General features: G+C 42.3%; 1 protein-coding gene across 1 annotated transcript; it reads left to right on the top strand.

The window, feature by feature from the left end:
- The first annotated feature begins 11,515 nt into the window (after positions 1-11,515).
- On the top strand, positions 11,516-13,016 carry c7h11orf96 (chromosome 7 C11orf96 homolog). Its single transcript, XM_030097236.1, has one exon. The coding sequence runs from the start codon at positions 11,838-11,840 to the stop codon at positions 12,216-12,218; it is 381 nt and encodes a 126-aa protein (XP_029953096.1). The 5' UTR covers positions 11,516-11,837; the 3' UTR covers positions 12,219-13,016.
- Positions 13,017-19,143: the final 6,127 nt, after the last annotated feature.

Here is a 19,143-nt window from a genome sequence, read left to right as displayed (position 1 = left end):
AGGAGTTTGTCCTGTAAACACTGTACAGTCAAATATCAACAGAATACATCAAGAGTCAAGGAATTCTGCAGCCACTGCTGTGAATACACACTGAATGTGACGGAGTTGTTTAATAGAAAATCCTCAATCGGTTTATAGTGTGTTTGTAATAAAGTCATGAGGTCCTGTCAGTCACAGGCTGAAGGCAGTTTGGGGTGGAGGGGCGGGGCTACAGCGGCTCAGATGCAACGTCAAGGTGCTTTTCCTTTTTTTACTGAGAGTCAGGTTGAAATGATTATCACACAGGTTACTTAAGACTATTCAGACACAACATTTAAGAATATAATGTCTCAACTACATATTTTTTTTTTGTCGGTAAACATTTATGCTTGAATTATTAAGGAGCTGAGTAAACAGCAGTGATCGTTCTTGTGATTAAATGTGGAAAACAGATGATTCCTGGTGATCCAGGAGTATTTTTAGACTTGAGGTCACTTGCTGTCTAACCTCAGCGGGTCCGGTCGTACCAATCGCATCTATGTCACTTATAAATAGATGCTTGCAGGGTATAGATAGCTCTAATCCGATGCTTTCAACTCGTCTTCTTGGCAGTTGCACAGAATGATGTTACTGAATCACATCTAACTTTGTGGATTCCTCTGCAGATTTTTTTTTTTTCTTCTTTTCAATCTGAGCGGAAAGCCATTGAAGCTTTTCCTATTACAGTTTTGTTGGAGGTAATAAAAGCACCAGAGGATGAGCTGTCGTGCAGTTTTGATGAGATCTGTGCAAATGAGGCTCCGGCAGAAAGGATTGCTGCAATAAAGTTTCATAAGAACCGGGAAAGGTGGATAACATCAGATTAAAGACTGAAGATCATTCCACCGTTATGTAACAGCTGCATCGCACAAAGTGAAGTGTTAAGCCGTGTCAGTCGGAAGGTCTAATGAGGCCTGAGATGACCGGCAGAAGGTCTTTAAGAACAATCAAATCTGCACAAATGGGTTCTGATTCTCCCTCTGCATTTTTTCCCCCAAATAGCTAGAAAACAACAGATATTGAAAACACAGGCGTTTGTATTACCTGAGGCTAAATGTGAGCTGAGACATTGGAGAACTATTCTAGTTCACATTTCAGTCTGTACTCCAGATGCTCAACACTTTACAAGAACTGAGAGGTGATTTAAGACGTTTGCGCAACTATTGAGATTTAATGAACTGTAGTCACAAAGTCTAATTCGCTGGAGTTAAATGTATATATACACATACATATCCACACGTTTCCTTCAGTGCAATGCAAACAGTAGCTGTAAGCCAGCGGAGGACAGTCGATATGTAGTCGAGTGTCTATGAGACGGACTTGAAGATGCTCACTCTGCAACAGGCTGCTCCGCTGACGCCCCTCCCTCGCGCAGGAGCCTTGTTGTGCGAGGGGAGTTAATGAGGAAGACCCACAGTGAAGCTGTGTAATAAGTGTGAGTGCCGGTGAAAAGCGGCGCCGTGCTGTGCCCAACTTTTACTGGCAGCTTGGCGCTGGACTTCCAGAGGAACACTCCGGGACATTTTGTGCAGACAAGAAAACAAAACAGTGTAACGGCAGAGCAGAGAGCGCTGAGCTTCTGGTTTAGCTGAGGAAAAGTGGCTTCATGTTCCAGATCATGTAACCATATGTGTTCTGTAGCCAGTCCGACAGCTTGACAGTCCTAAAAATTAGCTTACAGAAACACAAATCTCACTGGATGGTCAGTTTTCACAATGAGGAAGAGTTTGAACGGGCCACATAATTCAGCCTTGAAAAAATCTAATCTCTGAATATTTGCATTAATTTTTTTTACATTTGTCTTTGTCCTCTTCTGTTTCCCAGCATTGCCTTTTGCTTGCTGCCTTTTTCCAGGCTGCCTGGAAGGGAAGAAGTGTGGCAATGATACCCAACTAACCAGCTGCCCGGCAGACCTGTGCTAGCCAGTGTTTGCATGTTCCTGGTCCCGACACCTGTTGTGCAGCGCTGGAAAATGTTCAGTTTACGGGATGTCCATCAGGGCTGCGCTTTCCGCTAACTCCTTTCATCTCCCTGTTTAGCCACTGCAGCTCCACTCGGGATTTCTGTCAATTAGTCTTGAGACCGGTGACCTTCCTGCTTGTGGGCAGCGTTAATACCGGGCAGACAATAGGCAGAGCTTTGCATCCCGGCTGGATGGCGCATTATCACACCCCGGTCCATAAATTCTCTGAAAACAATCCAGCGGAGTGGGATTCATCTTTCATATAGAACAGTGTATGTTAAGTGCAGGTCCCACGTCGTTGCATAACCGTGCAATCAGATAACCAGCAGCTGCACCAAAGCAAAGCCTCACAGAGGAAGAGAGGGTGAAGCACACTTTCTGTCTCACGAAGGCTTGTGAACGGATTCCTCATTTCTCACATCACAGAATGGTTTCAGAGTAACATTTTACAAATAAGGAGGTGATGTTTTCTCCTGCCACGTTGCTCTTAAAGCTGGTGTTGTGTAAACAGTTACCGTCTGGTTGAGTGGCTGTTGGCGGGGGTAAACCTGGAGTGAAACACACTGCTGTCAAGTGTAACTGCCTGTGAGCGTCTGTGTGCCGACAGGATGTTTGCAGGCCAGTAACATCGCAGCTCTGTGTTCTGGGGAACCTCAAATGCATCCATATACACACCTCCTTGTTTTTCTCCGTGTGTGTGGATGTCTGTGTGTGTGTTTAGCTCAGTTCAGGCCGCGATTTGCTGGGAAGCTGATCTGGGAACAGGCGGACCGACTCACTTCACCGTCCTCCTTCCTCTCCTCTGCCCCTCACTCCCCTGGGTTTCATGCCTTTAACTAGTCTTCAGTCAGGCCCTTCACCCATGGCCATGTCCATATTCAAACTTTTAGTCCTTCCTAAAAGAAATGTTTCAATGCACGTCTTCCACTGATGTAGTTGCAATGGAGCCTGCTTTGGCCTCAGGTACCAATAAAACTCTCTTCTCGTCTGCAGTATCCTCCATGTTCATGTTCAGCCCCAATTCGAGAAAAGCTTTGGATGACATGCAAAATGAAATGAAAGCATCTGAGAATCTCTTTGCGGCTGCTCTTACAACATGTGAACAGACGGAGGGAGGGAACGCTGCAGAGGAGCTGGACCCTGTTTCGCTGCACTGCACATTCTCTAAACTCTGGTTCCCAGATCCTTGAGGTTCCCTCAGATATCAGATGCTTTGCCTGCTCTGAGGTTATCAAATTGAGATTGTTGCATGTAAAGACAACCATATTAAGACTTTCCTTTAGACTCTGGAGCAGACCTCAAACCTGCCTGTGCTCTCGAGCATGAACACACTTGTTCTTCATCTTTCGTGCTTCTCTCAGGTGGGAGACACTTGAGAGGACTCTTAGAAGAATGTTATTGATCATTACTTTGATAAATTCCTTTTACCGTTATTAAAAATCTTCACAGAAAAGTATTTCACTGGTTTGATACTTTATTGGAAATATGCAAAGCAGATGATCAGCTGCTCAGCGTGCGCCGCCCGTCCTGTGAAGCCACGTCTTTTACTTCCTGTGTGACTTCCAGCAGCTGGCGCTGATCTCATGTCAACACGCCACTCAGGGCTTCTTGGGAACATTAGATGCGACTGTAATGCATCACCAGCATGGGAACACACCACACAGGCTGATTGTAACACATGCATGTTAAATATGCTGTGCACATGTCGTATCTGCCCAAGAGACAAAACAAGCGAATGGAAGATGATGAGCGTGCATCAAAAAACAAATGGTCCGATGTAGATTGAAGCCAGTGTGTGAAGGGGTGTTACAGTGAGATTTACGACAGCAGAGAATTTAGTTTCATGACCTTTGTTCTGATCTGGATCACAGTTTTCCAACATGCTTGTGCAGACACATTTTTGTGTTTTCTATGAAAAGCTGAAGCAACGCTGGTTTAAACTTGTTCTCACTGATTTAGAATCTTTAATCAAAATTGTAAGACAAATAAATAGAAAGGAATGTTTCTTTTTTTCTTTCTGAGAAATTGAAGAGATTGTTTATCAGTGAGTGCTTGTGGCCGGGCAGCAAAAGTAAAAGCAGACAGCGTGTTCCTGGACGGGAAGACTTCCCAGTGTCCAAATCTGAGTCTATAAATAACTGTGTTGTCCCACTGGTGTCTTAATGACTCCGTCTCAGGAGAGGCAGACAGAAGGGGAACAGCACACTCTTAAAAACATGACTGTTTATTGATCTAAAACTACGTTTCCTCAGCAACTGGGAGATTTCAAACACTTTTCATATGGATTCCTAAAGGTTTCACAACTGAATTTTTTTTGTTTTTTTCTCAAATGATTTATTTTTTCTAAGCTAAATTTGCCTATTAATTCAGATTTACTCAAAATGACTAAAAAAACAAACATTTTTAATTAATGAAAAAATCCTTTACGAATGCTCAACAGCTTGTTTTACAGCGTAAACTGATAAGATGTGGTTTAGTAACACTTAGTCTTTGTTTGTACGACACCTGTTGACAGTAGAATGTCATTGGAAGTGCTTGACACAATAATGGCACCTATCTGATAATCAAATTATAAAACAAAAACCTGCCCCTGTGTGCAATTTTAGGATTTAACTTGAATTTAAATATGCACATTTGTTTTTATTATGTTTGTTTGAGAAACGTTTGTCAATTCTTTCCTAAAAACCAGAGTTCAGCTCACCTGTCTGTTTCATTTTGTGTATTTCACGTTTAATTGTGATTTAATCTATTGGTGATTTGACAAGAGTCCCTAAAGTAAATCAAACCTAAATAAAGAGGTTTGATTGGAAGTGAAACAGCCAATCAGAATCGACCCTCTCTGACTCCTGACTGGTGGGTTTTGTGCTTTAGTTGTAGCTCTGTGCCATGCTGAGTAAACACAGGGAGTGAAATGTTGAAAGTGTGCAGGAGAGAGCAAGGAGGGAGCCTTAAGGTAAAAATACTATTACTGCACACTCGAATGAAAAGCTGCAAATAAAACAACTGACGAGACAAGCATATTATTTTTTATTATCTTTTATTTGCTCAAATCTATTTACTAATCACGCACCTGGAATTTTTTAGAGAAAATGCAGGTTTATATTTTGCAAGAAACATTTTTGTGTCTGAAAAGTCCATAATTGTAGACTCAGAATTGAGGCCTGAATGTAACGCCACATCCCACTCATTCACTCACTCACTCACTCACTCACCGTTAATAGAGTTGGCCTCACTGCCGGGTGAGTTAACAACTTTGCCGCCCCCTCCTCTTTCCTGCCGTCCCCTGACATTTACGTTGCTGTAGTAACAGGGACGTCCCATCGCCGTGGGGACGGGGAGATTTGCCTGTTCGGGAATGCTGCCTGTGGTGTGTTCTTCACCTTTTGGCCCGGATAATAGATTTTCCTCGTTAGTCCCTCGCACTCCTTCCATTGTCTATCATTCTTTTCATTTGCACAGCCTGATTGCAGGTAACTGTTCTGGATAAGCCTACATGCTGCATCGCTCTGCACATAAAGCGTGTACACTTGTTTATAATTCTGAGAGACATGCATTTGAATTACAGATACAGTGTTGAAGTAAGCGCCTTACATTCAGTCCTGCAACTCGACTCCTCATATACTTAACACACACACAGATGCACCTACTCACCCTTGAAATCTATTGAAAGTCGAACCATGTTTCATAACCAGCGCGGTTATACTTATACACATATTGTCACAGATAAAATCTTCTCTGGAATTTGTTAATAATAAGTGCCACAAAAAGGTCCTTTAGCATTTTGAAATATATTTAGTCTCCTTGTTAAACTAGCTTCTGTGCTCTGTGTGAGCCTGTCTCAAACCCAGTCACACAGTACGACATGAATCTTTCAAAATCATCTTTCAAATTGTATAAAATCAATTTACAATTGATCTTTATCTGTTTTTCAAATCTCTCTTATCTGTTTTTTTTTTAAAGTTTTGGAGTTTTGGAGCTGATCTCTGTTGACAGTGAGTGAAAGGCTTCGTCCAGCCAGGACCGGCTGTCAGTCCGTTGTAATGTCCATAAATCAGGCTGTCTTTCTTGAAGGTTGTGTTTGATTGTCAACAACAAACTGACCTGGCACAGATCGGATCATGCTTTGTGAGTTCATTCTGTTTAGTTTTGCTTTTACCCATTTTTGAATACTAAAGTCTGTTTACAGTCTCAGTGCAAAATAGTATCAGTCCCTACAGCGGCTTGTTTCAGTGAAAACAAACATAAGTTGTCAGTAATGTGATTCGACTAATTGCCTGTCAGTCAAACTGAAGTGTGTTCTGTCAGTGTGTGTCGGACCGGAGCGCTGTAGGTAATGGAGGAGAGGATCGGATGGGATTATTTCTCAGCTGCCTGCGTCCTTCCCCTGTTGGAAGCATTCTCCTTGAAATGGCGTCAGCTGTTGGATGCAGGACACAGAATAGAATAGTGCACCCACATAACCTGTGGAACAATGTTTGTTCAGTTTCTGAAAAGAGGAAAAGTCATGGCATGCTCACGGAGTGTTACATCTCGGGTTTATAACGCTGAGACCTCACTGTCTGTTTAAAGCCCGCTAATTATCTTTACTGGATGGACGAGGCCACACACCAAGCTCATATGTAGACGGAGGGAGGATGATGGGCAGGTAGGATCTGCTGCCACGTTCAAGCCAGGGCTTTCCATCATATACAGTGCAATAAATATACACAGAGAACATAAACAAATAAAATTATGGGCTAACTTCAGTTGTCTAAGCACGGACACAAGTGAGAAAACCACAGATTAAACCATGAAGGCAAAGAGTTTTCTCGCTGTTGTTTTGGCCAAAACACGCCCTTGTGTACATCACACGCGGCCTTGTCAAAATCTTTTAGGACAAAAAGCCATTCCCAAGGACGATGCACGTACACACACGTACACACTTAAATACACACACAAATGCTCTGAAAGCTCTCGGCCTGCTGACTGCCCTGTGTAATTCCTGCAGACATGTCCTAAAATACCAATAACAAATGGGTCATTATGCAAAAATCAAGCAGTCACTGCCAGTGTGTTAGCTTCACACCTCCCCTGCACAGACACACACTCACACACACACTAGTTTACTGTTCGCTGTCATGTGATGTCACTTGACAGGGAAGCGCTGTCTTGATCATGGCTGACCTTAAATCTCCTCAAAATAGAACAAGGAGGTATTTGCAAGTTGACATCCTCGTCCTGTGACCCTGTTGGGCTTGTGTGTGTGTGTGTGTGTGTGTGTGTGTGTGCGTGTGTGTGTGTTTGCTAAGGCACACCAGTGAGACGAGAAGAAACACGACCTGCTGTCCGTCTAACTCTCCTCAGGTGTCATCGGAGGAATGCATGATGAAACGGGAGCCTTTTTAGCTGGTAATGTCACCCCTGACGGCTCTGCAGCCCCGGCGAGGGAAAGCCCGTGAGGTCAACTCCTGTAAAGCAAACAGGTTGACTTGCTGCATGCGGCCATGATGCACATCCTGTTGTTGGTGATCCTATAAGTTATTATTAGTAAGCCAGTATGGATGACAGACCGGTTCGGTGTCGGTTAACTGCAGTAATGGGCTATGATGCAACTGGTCTGACTTACTATAACCTATTCAACACAACATTCCTGTTTGGAAAAGGGTCCTTTTATGGTGATTAACATACAAGATTAATTTTCTCAGAATTCAGAAAATATGAAATGCGTTTAATAATGTGTGGGAAATGATTTGTGCCTGATACATTATGGTTATTTAAAATAGCCAGTTTTCAGAAAGACTTGTGTGCAAACTGTGGATATTGAAGTATTAAATTTTCTGACCAACATTTCAGAATCTGGTCATCATGAGGCTCCGGATCTGGCCTCTCTGTGTGTAATTTGCATATTCTTCCTGACATCGCCGAACGTCAACTGTATCACCCCCCAAAAACACCCCACAGCGCTGAACTGGAAGAAGATGGAAAGATGGAATGCTGCCAAATGGCCATCGTTTAGTTAATTTTTCACACCAAAACTGTTTGATCATGTTAAGCATTTAACTGAGTTTAAAGCGATACTTCAACATTTAAACACCAACAAATAATACTGTAGCGTTACGACACTGAAGCAAATACTGGGAACTACTTTTTCTTTTGGAATCACTACGCCCAGACGCCATGTTTAGTAAGTAGTTCCGTCTTAGCAATCTTCGCATTAACAACTCAATCTGGTAATTTTGCATTAATATTTCACAGCGTAGTGAATGTGTGGATTATAACGTGTCCACCAAAGTGTTTTGGGGTTGTTGGATTTTGTATTTGATGAGTTTGACAAGGGGGAACAAAAATACCGTTCACTTCCATTGTGTCCGTCCCGAAAACCTTCCCCGACTCACCTCTGAATAAACAACAGCTCGCTCTCACAAAAAAAGTAAGCATGCTGTTCTAAATGACTAAGGAATTGTGCTAAATGGGCCAATTTGCCAAAATGTTGAAGTATCGCTTTAAGTCATTCCAAATATTGAAAAAGACCCAGTCTACCTAAACCATTTTGCAGATATTGCAGCCAAATGTAATGTTTGACTTCATTTTCCATTTGGTTCAAAGGTTTTTCCTTATGGAAAAAGACAAATTCAGCAGAATGACAACAAAGCAGTATATATCTTTAACTGCTATAGTCTAATATGAACTTTCTGCTGAACCCTTCCGTGCTGCTCTGGTAATGAACCGTCCTATCACTGGCCATCAGCTCATGATGTTGTCTGAGACATTACTGAATATGACGGCTGCAGTCGCGTCCTTCAGCAGGCATCTGTCCTGTGATGAGACTGCAGAACGACTCGACGTGGATTAAAAGCTTGCGTCTGTTGGTTCTCTTCGGCGACACAGTGCTTGAAGTGGTCTGCTCTGCTTCCTCACAACAAGACGGTCCAGGATCAATTCCCGGCCTGGGCCTTGCTTTATGGGGTTTTTCCTTTTCTCCCTCTGCCTGCATGTGTTTTCTTTGGCTTTTCAGGCTTCCTCCCCACAATCCAAACACTGGCTTCCTTGTTAATTGGTGACTCTAACTGGCATCCAGAGTCCACCCTGCCTTTTGTCCGTTGCTAATTAGCATTGGTTCAAGCTCCATACACCACTCATACGGACAAAGATGGATCTAATGGTATATTGGGATTTTGCAATTCATTTGAAAGTGATCTTACAATCAGCTGTTCAGCTTTTTTCTCTCCTGCTCTTTTATGTTCTTAGTGTCCCTGTGTTTCGCACATTTTCTAACCGCTGGCTCTTTTACAACAATATCAGAGAATAAATGTTTATCTCTATATTCTTTTCCTGTTAAAGAGCATTGGAATCAGTCAAAAATGTGCGTCAACGTCAGAATGAATTCTTATATTTCGCGTCATTGAACTGTGACCCATCTGAGACACATTTTCTTCCGACTGAAAACGTTCCAAAAAAAAAAAAAAGAAATAAAAGAAAGAAAATGAAGGACTAAACCTGCCAGCTGCGGTGTGAATGTACCCGAACCCCCCTGCCACCCCAGCCGGGACGTGAACACTGACGCTGATAGATGTAGTCATTACAGTTCCAGTGAATGTGACGTGACGCACTGACACGAGTGATGCTGCGACTGCTGATGAGTCTCTGCTGCGTCTCTTTCCTCGTGGGCTGTTCTGTTCACGACATACAAGGCTGAGCATGCTGGGTAACTGTCTGTCTTCCACCTTTTTTCCCATCTACTTCTTCTCCAAATCCACAGTGAATGATCTTCTCTGGAATCTTCTTCTTCTGGCTGGTAACTTCATCTGCAGCATCCTTTGTCCGATATCTCCACTGTCTTTCTTCGACAAACATCCAACCCGTCTTATCCTCACCTCTCTGGCTTTATCTTCACAGTCCATATGATTACATCTTCCAGGTTGTTTTATAACCCATGAACTCAATAGTTTTTGTGCTTATCATTGATAAACAGCCTGAAATTTCTTACCAAAACAGTGGAGTCTGAAGTCTGACCTCTCACAGCGTCTCATGTCAACAAAAACTGACCTTAACATTTCCAGGTTTTACAAACTCATCTTCCCGGTTCGGCTCTGCTCTGTCACTCCGAGGGAGGTTGCTGGTTTCGCTGCCGTCTCTTGTCGATGAGCTTTTTTCATTTCTGGGTCTCAGTGACGCAGCAGTTGGACTCGAGAGAAAAATCAAGAACAGCAGTTACTTTAATTGAAAAACTGCAAACCCTCATGCAGATGAATTTATAGATGGTGGGATTCCAAAGAATTGCTAATTTACCATTTGAATAGTAGCTTATTGTTTCTCAGCTTATTAATGCCAGTTAAAAAAAATCAATCAGACTGTGATTAATCGTTTGCATTTTAATTGCTGAAACTTCAGAACTCGCAAAAGTGGGATTGATTTCAAAATCAATCTCCTGAACAGAGCGTCACAGGCTCTTCTTCTTATTATTACTATTTCAAAGCCCCGCTCACAGTTTGTCACCGCTCCAGCACGTTTTTAGGCAGCTTGCTCTCAGCTCACCTGCACATAGTTTGTGACATTTACAGTGTTTGTGTGTGGAGTTTCCATTTCCACTAAAGCTGTGAGGACCCAAATGTTATGGGGGTGTCTCGTATTTATTTAATGGGGACACAAAGCGATTTCCTGAGAACTTTAAGAGTAGGTCACAGTCTGGGTTGGCATGTGGTTTGTTAACCTGCGGTTCAAGTCAGATCAAACCCTCAGGAAGTGGATTTCTGCACTGCAGTGCCTCCGCACATGTTTTTATGCAACTATTCATCAGATAAGTGTAGTACCCGCGTCTGCACTTCAAATGTCTCTTTTTGCTCACAGTAAGTTATGTCAGTATTACGTGTTGATGTTTTGTCCTGACTGATTCATCCTCTACTTCCAAGACAACAAGTTTCCGCCATGCATATTCCAGATTCCTCACACCGATAGCCTGTAATTCACAGAATGATCGATGGGATTGTTGTACCAACAGCAGACTGTCTGTGCCTGCTGCTGTCGTGCTGACATGTATACAATGTAAACAAAACAAAGCTACCTTGTCTGTGCTCATCCTAAAATACTTATTTCATTTAAGTGAAAAGTCTCCATCCCTGTGAATTAAATAATCATTTGAAGAACAAAAACTATATTGTGGTAAATAAAGAAGGTGAAATGTTAGCAGCTGGCTGTTTACTTCAGTACAAATGGAATAATTGTAGTTTAAGCTTCGTTTGATTCTCACCTTATTTACACACAGTGTTTCTGCAGTAAACATTTCTGCCATAGTTTTAAGTCTTCCGAGCATCATGTCTATTTTAGCTGCCTTTCCTTCAGTGTCTCCCTCACTATAAATCCATCAAAACCTCCTACACCCGGCACGTACACACACATATTCCCTTCTCGTATATTTATTTTGAGAGTGTGACCGCCACCGAGGCTGGACCCATGACTGACAGGAAAGCAGCGGAGAAGGAGGGACCTGGGGAACACATGGAGAGGAGGGAGAGAGAGGGAGGGCTGTAAGCTGCTATAAAAGAGGAAGCTGGAGCTGTTTGAGGCATTAGCTTCAGCAGACTGATTCACCAGCACACACACACACACACACACACACACACACACACTGAGACTGAACGGAGGCGTCCGGCAGCAGACAGGCGGAATCGCAGAGGCAGACCACAGCAGCTGCAGCGACAGGCTGGTCCGGGTTGCCCGTGTGCCTGGACTTGGATTCTGGTGGAGTGTGTCTTTTTCTGGACTTTGGACTTCGGATTCCTGACAGAATCCTCTTCGATTAGGAACAGAGCGCGAGACATCCAGAGGGGTCACGTCAGAGAAGATCTCTCGGGTCATCTGTCTGGGTTGCTGTTCTGCCATGGCTGCCGTGCGTCAGATGGTTATGGAGACCCCCGGCTTCCACGTCCTGCCGGCTCACCTCATGGCCGCGGCCATGGAGGAGTTTCCCCAGCAGCTGCCCGTCCCCAAGTGCCCGGCGAGGGGCAAGAGCCGCTCCCGCCGACCCCGAGAGGCTCGCTTCAAGACGCAGCCCGTCACCTTCGCCGAAATCGCCGAGGTGGAGGAAGAGGGCTCCTCGCCCTTGGAGGAGGAAAGGGCACGCCGCTCTTTCTTGCAGTCGCTGGAAAACCTGCGGCGGAGCACGCAGACCCTCCACTGCTCGCCCACCGCCCACACCAGCTGCACCCCCACGTCCACGCAGGCCAGCCTGGACTCCAGTGACTCCGACTCCACCCAGTGAGGGCCGGGACGCACCGTCTGTCTCACTCTGCTTTGACGCCACTTCAATCAGAAGCCAACCGAACTGAACCAAACTGGCCCCTCTGCCAGCCTGCCTCTGTGTGTGTGTGTGTGCGCGCGCGTACGTGTGTGTGTGTGTAAACTATGCTGCAGTCATATGAAAGTCCATGTTTAATATATACTAACATGTCAGCATAGAGCCTGAAGATGCACGGTGTTGGTGAAGATCTGGAGGAATTGCTGTATGGTGTGAAGGTAGCAGACGATGCAGTGTTTGAACACACCACTCTTCAAATGTATTCCTTTTCTACTCTAGATGTCTGAGAGAAAGAAAAAAAAACTTGAAAAACAGGTGATATTTTTCCATTTTAAAGCTGTATAGGTATTTTTGTTTGTATCCAGATTTTTCTACCTTATCTTTCACTGAAATGTTAGTGACTTACAATGTTGTAAATAATTAGACTAAGCAAAGGACTGAGCTGAACGCTGGCAGTGGCCCGGCCGTCACTGCAATTACAATGCTTTGTCAGGAGCCTGACCTCTTGTTTTCGATTAGCTCTCTGCTCTCGATTCAGTTCCTGATTGAAAAGTTTGCCTTTAAGAAAATCTTTATTTATTGTGTTCTCTGTTCATGGCCAAATGGAGGTGGAGATGTGATCGTTTCGTTTCTCTTTCTGACTTGTAAAGTCACTCAAAACTTTATAGCAAAATTATAACCTTTCTACCTTTATATATTTGTTCTACTTTATACACAAGTGTTTGTCAAATGTACTTCAATAAATGTTTTCAAGTATTTTCATCCATGTCCAGCATTGATTTGTTTTGCTTGCCCTTCATCAGGAAAGTGACCATCGTTAAGTAACTTCTGTTTCCTCCTGTTCTTAAAACAACATGAAAACCACTTTGATACTCTTCGTGCATACTAACATCATATTTAGGCATTTTATTTGCAACAAAACACACATACATATTTTCAAACTCATTTTTGCAATATATAACATTTCTTAAGGACATTCTTAAAGGGGCTGTATCATGCTTTTTTAGCTAGTCCAAACCCTAGAAATGGCATTAACATGGTAATAGTTTATTTTTGGCGCTAAGGAAAAGTAATTTTGTGTGAAACAAAAGATTTTCTGGGGCTAATTCTGAAACCCGGAAGAGAAAACGCTCCGTTTCACTGAAAATCCCGCCTCTCCCCCTGTGGACTTTGACTGACAGCTACTTCAACCAATCAGCGCCTCAAAACAAATACGCTGGCTAGCTTTAGCTCTTTAGCTCTGGCTTCTCTACATGCAAAGACACGCGAAAACGTCTTTTCCTGTGAGAAACTCACCAAGCGCAGACCCTTCAGACCCTTCAGACCCTTCAGACTCTTGCTTGATTGTTGCTTTCAGATGATGATTAAAGTTTATCTCCGTAATCAGAGTTACAAAAAAGCAGCAACGCTGATTGCCGAGGGCCTGCGGGAGGGGGGCTCAGGGGAGCCATCTTCACAGTGTGACGTGAACGTGGAAAACAGAGCGTTTTCACGGGTGCGGGAGGGGCTGCCTCTCTGAGCAGCAGAAACAGGAGGAAAGCTTAAACACACAGGCACGAAGGAAAAAAACGCTTTGGGGGTGTTTTTGGTGAGAACATAACTATATAACAAGGTTAAAACACAAAAAGTGAATTTTGCATGATACAGCCCCTTTAATAATTTAGAGATTTAAGAAATGGAATATGTATATAAATATACATTTTCCAGGCTTTACAAAATAATCGACAATAAAATATGAGAAAAGGTGAATTCGAGCCTTTTAGTGAACCTGCTGCAATGTATTCTGGGAACGCATTATTCAACTGAGTTTATCTTGATTGTAGGCCCTTCAATGAACACATATTGTTTGGAGTAATGTCTCCCCTATTCGATTTCAGAGCAAAAAAAAAATGTATGCATTCTGCCTCGAGCGTACCTGAAACAGGCCAACCAGGTGTTTACAGTGATTTGACATTCAAGGTTTTGTGGGAAAAAATCAGAAAAGAGGAGGACATTGATGATTTCTTTCCTTCCCTTGCCGTCTGCCTTTGAGAATTTTCCGTCCTTAACCTGCGTCTCCCGCATGTCCTCCTGACGGCTGACGCACTCTCTGTAATGTCATGTTATCAGCGGCAAACCCAGCCACAGCAGCGTCATTCCCGCTGTGGAAAGTGTTCTCTGGAGCCTCAGAGATCCCTCCCTCCCTGCCTACAAGCAGCCTCCTCTAATCTGCTCAATGACAAGCAAAATCTTGATGCATAACTTCCATCTGCTGGTGCCGGCAGCTCGGAGACGTTGCTGCAGGGGTTTTAAATGAGAACCTGCTCGGGCTGCAAGCGCCTGGACTAAAAATAGGCTCTGATAAAGCAAATCTGCAAAATGAGAGAGACATTTCCTCCAGAGGTATAATGACTGAAGTGTTTGACAGTGATTCTTTTGTGGTTGGAAGAGATCACCATGGAGAGACGCAGACTGGAGAGCAGCTTTCATGAAGAAGAGAGAGATGGTCGAAACAGCTGAAGGATGGATTTAATTTGATTTTGAACCAACTCCATTGCATAAAAGTCCTTCTTTCAAACCTTTAGTTAATCATTTAAGTTGGTGAGAGTCAGTTTATATCCTAAGACCATGTTATGAGGATCACTCCAAAGCGAGTGTTTACAGCGGAAAGAAACTGGAGTCCAAAGAAAACCCATACACTCTCAGTTATGCAAACTCCAGAAAGGAACGCCCCATCCAGAGTCTGGACTACCAGGAATTCTCTAACTGTAAGACTACTATGAGAATGTTAAAAACTCTGTGTGTGGCCACTGACAAAGTAAAACCAAATGGTTTGTTGGTTTTTAAAATGGTTTGTCTGTACTGTCGATCCTCTTGGTTGGTTGGTTGGTTGTCATATTAATTGCATTTGTTCTTTTTTGGTAAATGAGATCAATGGCAGGGAAAACTGCGATACATAAAGCTTTTATAACCTTCATCCTGCTGCTGCATCTGACAGAAAACAAAACACAACTGCCGTTCATTTCAAAAACAGCCACTTATAGTCATCCAGCCAATGGGGACCGATGGAAAAACACCAGCTGTTAGCACACAGAAGGTCTCCATACTTGTGTCCTCATCCCTCAAACAAACACATTACTCATTGTTTTTCTAGTGCTTGTTGAGCTGCTGCACTTAACCACATCCACAGTACGATTACTGTGAAACGGCCGGACTGTGGGAACATCTGCGTCACTGAGATCTTCTGATAAGAGACGGGGATCACTTCAAAAAAGGACTGGATCAGCCCAAGCTTCCTGCCCTCTTTTACCTTGTTGAGAAGATTAAAACAACATGAAAGAGCATCAGAGAAACAAACATCCAAAGCTCAGTCTTGTTTCTTGTTCTGTCTTGTTTCTTTGTTTGATTTTCAGACTCCTTCTGTTTTGTTTAAGAAATGCTGAAGACTACCTAAATTTTGCCTAAATGACTGATATTCACACATCTGATAAACATAATGAGGCTCAGACATAGACAATCCATTGAATCCTAAAATAAACAGGAAAACAGTTTAGTTGAATTCAAAGTGGGATCGTGTTCCCCTGCAATGTGTTTTGTGAACAACCTGGAAGCTGAGACTGAGACGTAAACGGTGGATTAGCAAACTAACTTTAGTTTTTAACGTGTTATTATTGTTTATATACGCGCTTGTTAAGCTTTCACAGAGACATCTAAGCTGCAAAACAAGACACACATTTTTCACACTGACTTTCTGCCCGTTTTGGATGTCAGTGAGTTGAAGGTAAAATACATTTAAACACTGGTGGTTTTTATTCAACCTATAGGTGAGGGATGTTTTTTTTTTTTGTGGGAGAAAAAGACAGTTACGATTTTTTCAGGAACATAAATCACCATCCACTTTGTTTGATGTCAAAACAGTGTTACTCAATGAATCATTAGAAGATTTTGAACTTTGGAGAACAGCTGATGCGAGTAAGAAATGTCAATGAAGCTTGAAACACAGCAAACATGCTGGTTTCCTTTATGTAAAACTATCTGGGTCTTACGTAAGCAGCTGAGTGAAAGTCTTTCACTTCAAGAACTTGGCACTTCCAGTGCTGTCTTTTGATAAAACCATGTTTTATTTTTCACACTACCTATCCCATTTTTGAAGTACTTTAATGATCACATTGTTACAAAATGTCCCTGAAAACAAGTGGAAAATGTCTTGAAACAAAGCCAGTTCTTGGTTGTGTTTGTTTTCCAAACAGAAATCATGAGAACTGAGGGACTAGAAAATGTTTATTTTTTTGTTGTAGGCAGGATCAGAGAAGGCTGTTTATTCTTGGTTGAATGAAGACTGCTGCTCTTCAGTGGCATACAGCGGACTTCATTACAGTTCAACAACAGCAGTCAACATTAGTAAAAAAAAAAAAAAAGGTTGCCAGGAATTTTGGTTTATTTTGTCACCAAAATACAACTTTGGAAGACAAAATTGTGATTGCCCATTTCAGTCCATTTTAAATATTTTTGCATTCAATTTTGTGGGTTTTTATTTACTTGAATGTACCGTGTTTTGTGTCTGGCGGTGAACAGACTCTCTTTTGCAACACGCTCAAGCTCACTGTCTCCAGTGCTCATCACCTATTAGCCAAGCTACCCTTCCTGCATAGATTCATTAGAAAGTCGTTCTCTATATGTAGACAGCTGCTGCTTCAGCCATGCTACATGATTTAAATGAGTACTATGAAGACTTGGTGGCACCCAACAGTTGCATGATGTTAATCACCTGCATAATAATTTGGTGGATAGAACTGGTAAAAGCAATGTGTTAAGCAATGTTTTATTTTGTACTGAAACTTTTTTATCAACTGACAACACAAAGCCACACTGAAAATTTGCACTGTTATTTTGCCATCGCTGAGCATGTTTCAAGGTTGTAAGTTTTTATGTACTGTATTTTGTACATTTTGCTGTGACAAAATGTGTGTCCTGAGCTGGAGTGTTAAACTGTCCTGTTAAAAGTCAAAGTTTACTGATCTGTAAGATTCTGTATTGTAGGTAAATATGTTTGATGTAAACATCATCCCGTTGTTAATGAGCTTTTTTCTTGAAGTGGACATTATAAACTCATTCATCTGTAGACTCATCGGAAGGCCTTTCAGTAACAAGCCAACCACTCCAGGGTGTCTGCTGAATGGGTAATAATCAGTATGCGTGTGCTCATATTATTCATGCATGCATACCATTTACATGAGTGTGCAGAATGTTTTAATGATTATATGACCATAGAAATGTTCCTAACCTACATCCTGGCGTCATGGCTGGAAGAAGAGTGGATTCAGAGGAAGAAATACACACCAGAGTACATTCAACTTCTTTTCTAAGCTCTTTATCGCCCCCTGGTGCTACAGAAAAGAGGCGATTACTGATGTCAAATAAAAACTGACCCACATGTGTGGCCTCTCAGTGTTCTCTATCTCCAAACCTTTCTTTTTCTGGTTTCCCTCCAACCTTAAGGAAGGATAAATAAATGCTACACTTACACAGTCACATATGCCAGGAGAAAATATGGGAAAAGCAAACATATGGGATTCATGTAAAGTTGCAGCACCACATATGTTTCAACTGATGAATTATGATTAATTCGCACAAGGTTTCATATCACGCAAAATCAAATTTGCTAATCCACTTTAACATTAATTTCAGTACCTTAAATCCTACTGAGAATGTTGATAAAACCATGATTATTCCCAGACGTTTGAAAGCAAGGTTTTTCCCTGGATGGGTTCCTGAAAACGACCATGTTTGGCATTGACAAACAGAAAGTTGAAGAGGCCTGGCTCTCCTGCAATTTGCTTAACTTGGCAGACGATGGTAAGTAAATAATGATGTTTGACTAACATGAAATGGAAAATGTGATTTGGGTTCTTTGTCTATTTCTGAATTTGGGTTGATTTGTTGCTCACATAAAGACTGACCCATGCAGTAGTTGCACTACTGTTTGGATCCTATAAAACTAAGATATGTTGATTTTCTCAGTTCGAAGGAAGCGTTCATGTAAAGGGGCCTAAAACACCGAGTTTGTTTTGGACATAAACCTGTTGTTAGGCTCCATTTGTATAATATTTTCTTGTGAATTGTATAAATGGGTTTTAATCTGCCTTGAGATATTTACTGGACACATGAGACAGATTAAAGGATACGAAATACAACAAGTGTGAATATGGCATTACTACAGGTACAATACGGGACTATAATGTCGGTGTATTGTTCTCTCTGTTGCTGTCCTGTCCTCTTTTTATTCCCTGAACCAGTCCTGCTGCTGGAGAGCCCCTGTCCTGCAGGTCTCGCCCTTCTTCCACACACTTCAAGGCATTGACAGGCTTATTACTTGGCATTGTTAGGCTCTTGCTGATGATAGAATCATTCGATTCATGTATGTGGGAGCAGGGAGAGCGCTAAAACATGCAGGACAGGGGCTGTATGGGAACGGGATTGGGCACTCCTGCCCTAAGCCAAACTGGACATGCAGGAAGCTGCAACCTGTGAGCCTGGTTCTGCAGGTTTCTTCCTGTAAAAGGATTTTTTTCCTTCCACTGTCAGCTGCTTGCTTATGTGAAGTTGCTGTTTTTCAACCAGAAAGTTTCTTCAGGCTATGTTGTTTTGTTTTTTTTTGTCATGTATATTTAAAATGGAGTTGAATTGTACTCCAGGTGTATTTTTATGGTTCCGTATCTGTATGGTCTTGTCTCATCCATGTTGGTAATTCTAAAAAATACAAATACATATTCGTATCAATGTAAATATTTTTTTAATGTCTGGTCTGGAGCGAATTATCAGCAACTGAAAAAAATATCAAATAATTAATAGTTGATTTTATTTTTTACATTCCAGAAACGTAACACCGGTAGTCTATTTTTGATTCATA

Source organism: Salarias fasciatus, chromosome 7, assembly GCF_902148845.1.
Source record: "Salarias fasciatus chromosome 7, fSalaFa1.1, whole genome shotgun sequence".
Taxonomy (NCBI): Eukaryota; Metazoa; Chordata; class Actinopteri; order Blenniiformes; family Blenniidae; genus Salarias; species Salarias fasciatus.
Note: the sequence above shows the minus strand (reverse complement) of the source record. Positions and strands in the feature narration are given on the sequence as shown.

Excerpts from the sequence above, each read along its gene's own strand:
- c7h11orf96 (XM_030097236.1), top strand. The coding sequence starts at position 11,838 with ATGGCTGCCGTGCGTCAGATGGTTATGGAGACCCCCGGCTTCCACGTC.